Genomic DNA, 5,136 nt, shown 5'->3' with positions numbered 1-5,136 from the left:
TAAGGACCTCAATGTGAGAAAGGAATCCATCAAAATCCTTGAGGAGAACACAGGCAGCAACCTCTTCGACCTCAGCCGCAGCAACATCTTCCTAGGAACATCGCCAAAGGCAAGGGAAGCAAGGGCAAAAATGAACTTTTGGGATTTCATCAAGATCAAAAGCTTTTGCACAGCAAAGGAAACAGTTAACAAAATCAAAAGACAACTGACAGAATGGGAGAAGATATTTGCAAACGACATATCAGATAAAGGACTAGTGTCCAAAATCTATAAAGAACTTAACAAACTCAACACCCAAAGAACAAATAATCCAATCAAGAAATGGGCAGAGGACATGAACAGACGTTTCTGCAAAGAAGACATCCGGATGGCCAACAGACACATGAAAAAGTGCTCCATATCACTCGGCATCAGGGAAATACAAATCAAAACCACAATGAGATATCACCTCACACCAGTCAGAATGGCTAAAATCAACAAGTCAGGAAATGACAGATGCTGGCGAGGATGCGGAGAAAGGGGAACCCTCCTACACTGTTGGTGGGAATGCAAGCTGGTGCAACCACTCTGGAAAACAGCATGGAGATTCCTCAAAATGTTGAAAATAGAACTGCCCTATGACCCAGCAATTGCACTACTGGGAATTTACCCTAAAGATACAAACGTAGTGATCCAAAGGGGCACGTGCACCCGAATGTTTATAGCAGCAATGTCCACAATAGCCAAACTATGGAAAGAACCTAGATGTCCATCAACAGATGAATGGATCAAGAAGATGTGGTATATATACACAATGGAATACTATGCAGCCATCAAAAGAAACGAAATCTTGCCATTTGCGACAACATGGATGGAACTAGAGCGTATCATGCTTAGCGAAATAAGTCAAGCGGAGAAAGACAACTATCATATGATCTCCCTGATATGAGGGAGTGGTGATGCAACATGGGGGCTTAAGTGGGTAGGAGAAGAATCCATGAAACAAGATGGGATAGGGAGGGAGACAAACCATAAGTGACTCTTAATCTCACGAAAGAAACTGTGGGTTGCTGGGGGGAGGGGGGTTGGGAGAAGGGGGGTCGGGTTATGGACATTGGGGAGGGTATGTGCTTTTGGGTAAATTGGAAGGGGAGATGAACCATGAGAGACTATGGACTCTGAAAAACAGTCTGAGGGGTTTGAAGTGGCGGGGGGGTGGGAGGTTGGGGTACCAGGTGGTGGGTATTATAGAGGGCACAGCTTGCATGGAGCACTGGGTGTGGTGAAAAAATAATGAATACTGTTTTTCTGAAAATAAATAAATTGGAAAAAAAAAAGCAAAGTCACCTTTGTCACTTACTAAATTTCCATAGTTAGGTCCAACTTTGTATTCTCTTGCATTATTCTTTGCTAGCCCTAATATTTAACTTACTATAACTAGATACTATTTCCCTGGTAGGTCTGGACTTTCCATTTCTCTGATTTTCCAGATTTTTTCCTGGTTAATTATTTAAATTAAAATAAATAAATCATAGTTAAAGAATTTAGATACCACAAGTAGGGTTTTTTTTTTTTTTACGATTTTATTTATTTATTTGACAGACAGAGATTACAAGTAGGCAGACAGGCAGGCAGAGAGAGAGGGGGGGGAGAAAGCAGGCTTCTTGCAGAGCAGAGAGTCTGATGCAGGACTCAATCCCAGGACACTGAGATCATGACCTGAGCCCAAGGCAGAGGCTTAACCCATTGAGCCACCCAGGCGACCCCACAAGTAGTTTTTAAATGAAAAAATAGTCACCTGATTTTATCCTTCCCCACTTGCAGTCTTGTTAACCAGAGAAAGTCATTTTTAACACTACAAACTTTGCCTATCCCACATTGTATCTGCCGTATTGTTTGATATATGCTTACGCTGCTATTTACTGACTGATTAATTTTAGTTGTATTTATCATCCTTTTGGAACAGATGTGGAATTAGTTCTTTTTTTTTTTAAAGATTTTATTTATTTAACAGAAAGAGGGAGATCACAAGTAGGCAGAGAGGGGGGCGGGAAGCAGGCTCCCTGCTGAGCAGAGAGCCCGATTCGGGGCTCTATCCCAGGACCCTGGGATCATGACCTGAGCTGAAGGCAGAGGCTTAACCCACTGAGCCACCCAGGTGCCCTGGAATTAGTTCTTTCAACCCTCCTCCCCTTTTTCATCTTCCCAAAATAAAGCAGTATTTTTAGTTATGTGAGCAAATTGTATGAGTCATTATAATGATGGAAGTTTTGTTCACTATAAAGTTAATGCTTTTTAAAAAGATTTATTTATTCATTTTATCTTTATTTTATTATATTTTATTTTATTTTGGAAACAACAAGCTTTTATAGGAAGCTGATAAAGGACCAGAGAGAATTAGGAAAAATAAAAAGAACATATACAACTGGATCTTCAAGAATCTTCATGGAACATTATGACCCATCAAATTGAGGTGTCCACATTTTCTAACAAAAATGAACTGATCTGAGTAAGGGCAGCATGAAAATATTCTAATGCAGTGCTGCTTAACAGAACTTTCTGTGATGATGGAAATGTTCCATTATCTCTGTTGTTGAATACAGAAGCTACTAGCCACGTGGATACTCATAATGTGGCTAATGCAACTGAGGAACTGAATTTTTAATATAGTTTAAACAGCACCGTGGCTAGTGATTACTGATTGAACAGCACAGTTCTAATGCCTCATGGGTCGAAATCAGTGGTTTCTTCAGGGGATTTCTCTCATCACTGCTGACATGTGTAGAGGGTTGGGGGTGGAAAGAGAGGAAAGCTCTTAACAGCTCTATTTAACACTTAAGTTCTGAAACTCTTTTTCAGAGGCAAGAGATGAGGAGAGCACTTTGGGAGAGACCTGAGAATGCCCTTGAACTCCTGGCTAATGCCAACGGAAGTAGAAGGCCTAGGATTTGGCTCACTCTGATGGGAAGAGAGCTATGGTACAACTCATAGAATCTGAGGCTTAGGTCATCTGTGCATGGAAATCATTGCTGAGGGACTTGAAGGGCGGTAGGGGTGCTCATTTCCAGACAGGGTTTCCAGGGCTAGAAGAGGATTTAGAGGTGGAGGGAGGACCTGGGGGTCCTTTCTGGCCACGTGCAGGCGGTACTGGCCTTTTGGGGATTAAGGTCTTGTTCTTGCTCTTGAACACTTTGCTGGGATCCAGCTTGTTCACGAAGGAGTTGGTCTCTTCTGCAAGTAGGTCTGTGTTGTAGGTGATGGGTTTATACATGCCGAACCACTACTTGGCCTGTGGGCTAATGCCATAGCTGGTGAAGGTGTATTGCCACTGCGGTAGGCCCAGGTGCGTGATGAGCAGGCAATAGTAAGCAGTGAAGTTGTCTGTGAGAAAATGCCAGTATAATGTTCTGTCCAGGAACCAGATCTCAGTGTCTTGTGCTAACATTGGTTTCCCTCTTTTGTAGACAAGGCAAACCTTCCCATTCCCACTGCAAGGATCCAGCTCAAATACCACGTTGTGAGAATCAAAGTGAGGCTTCTCTGGCTGGTTCTCACTGGCTTCAAGTGCATCATCCTCCAGGTCTGCCAGAGTTGGTGCATTAGGGAGTGAATACACAGAAGACATGGTTGAGTTGAGTCAGTTATTTACTTATTTATTTAATTTTTAAAAAGTTTTTTTTCAGTGTAACAAAATTCATTGTTTATGCACCACACCCAGTGCTCCATGGAATACGTGCCCTCTGTAATACCTACCACCTGGCTCTCCCAACCTCCCACCCCCCTGCCCCTTCAAAACCCTCAGGTTGTTTTTCAGAGTCCATAGTCTCTCATGGTTCATCTCCCCTTCCAATTTCCCTCAACTCCCTTCTCCTCTCCATCTCTCCTTGTTAGCTGAGTCAGTTTAGAGATGCTGTTAATTGCCATGCTGCCCAACGGAATGGTGTGCTCATCCAGCTTCACACTCCATGTCATGTGGAAGCCATTGGTCATCAGATAAAAATTCTTCACATCCTCAGGTAGCACACAGTTATTTTTTTGTTCCCATGAAGAAATCATGTGACATTCAGCAGGTGGTTTCTCTATGATAGTCACCTCTGTCACACCTGGGGAAGATTCTAATATGCGGGTGATTCCCAGGGTCAGCTTCTCCAGGTGTGGCTTGCTGCAGCCTGGGGGAGGCGTCTCCTCCATGGCTCGCGTCCCCGCCCCGCACACGGCGGGGTGCAGTGGCGAAGACTGGGCTGGAGAGCTGGGTGGGTGGGAGGTCTGGAGGCTGCCCCAGAAGCTCGGCCATCAAGTTCACGGCATGCTGAACTTGTAGTGAATTGTAGTGCTTGGTGCCAGAGAGCACTGCAGGGCGGAGATGGGAGGCCCCGGGTTGCTCTGGGAGTACTAGTTCCTGGGCACACTTCTTCCAGCCACCCCGAGGTCGCTCCACCTATTTATTCATTTTAGAAGGGGGAGGGGCTCAGGAGGAGGGAAAGAGAAATTCCAGCCGACTCTGACATGGGGATCAATCCTATGGCTCCAGCCAAAGCTAAGAGTTGGGTGACCCACTGGCTTCACCACCCAGGTACCCCTTGCTCACTATAAAGTTAAATAGAATTATACTTTCTTTCTTGTACAGCTTATGTTCCCCCCAGAGAGAATAGTTACCTCAACTTTACTTTGCCTACTTTCTCATATGCATAGTCTCATTTTGTTCCTCAAGTCCGGTTGAGTCTACTTTTTTCCAGGCACGGAGTCCTTTGTCTTCTGCTCCATCTGGCCGGATTGCTTTCTAAGCCGACTGCACAGTCAGTATCCTGGGACTGTTTTGCTGCTCTCCTAGGTTAAATCTGTGAGTTTCTGAATTCCATGAACTCTTTGTTTTGGATTTTCTCCCTGATTCTGCTGAGCCCTGTCCCTAGTACCTTCTTAAGAAAAAAATGGGAGACAAACTTTTTGAGTCCTAGATTCCTGGCTTGGCTGGAAATTCTGGACTGAAAATATTTATTTTCAGAGATTTTTAAGGCATTGCACCAGTCTTTTAGCAACCAGAATAACCTTTTATAGTTGATTATATTTCTTTTCTGGAAGCATTTATGATCTGCATATACAGTTCATCTGAGATTTAAAAAAAAAATTTATTTATTTATTTGACAGAGAGAGATCACA

General features: G+C 43.7%; 1 protein-coding gene across 1 annotated transcript; it reads right to left on the bottom strand.

Moving 5' to 3' along the window:
- Window positions 1-3,037: 3,037 nt before the first annotated feature.
- On the bottom strand, window positions 3,038-4,273 carry LOC122907653 (tubulin polyglutamylase complex subunit 2-like). Its single transcript, XM_044250464.1, is given in 3 exon segments — window positions 3,038-3,602; window positions 3,863-4,200; window positions 4,202-4,273. Coding segments are annotated over 3 exon segments (975 nt in total).
- Between the last annotated feature and the right edge of the window lie 863 nt (window positions 4,274-5,136).

The sequence above is a fragment of the Neovison vison genome, chromosome 5 (assembly GCF_020171115.1).
Source record: "Neovison vison isolate M4711 chromosome 5, ASM_NN_V1, whole genome shotgun sequence".
In the NCBI taxonomy this organism is placed as follows: domain Eukaryota; kingdom Metazoa; phylum Chordata; class Mammalia; order Carnivora; family Mustelidae; genus Neogale; species Neogale vison.
Note: the sequence above shows the minus strand (reverse complement) of the source record. Positions and strands in the feature narration are given on the sequence as shown.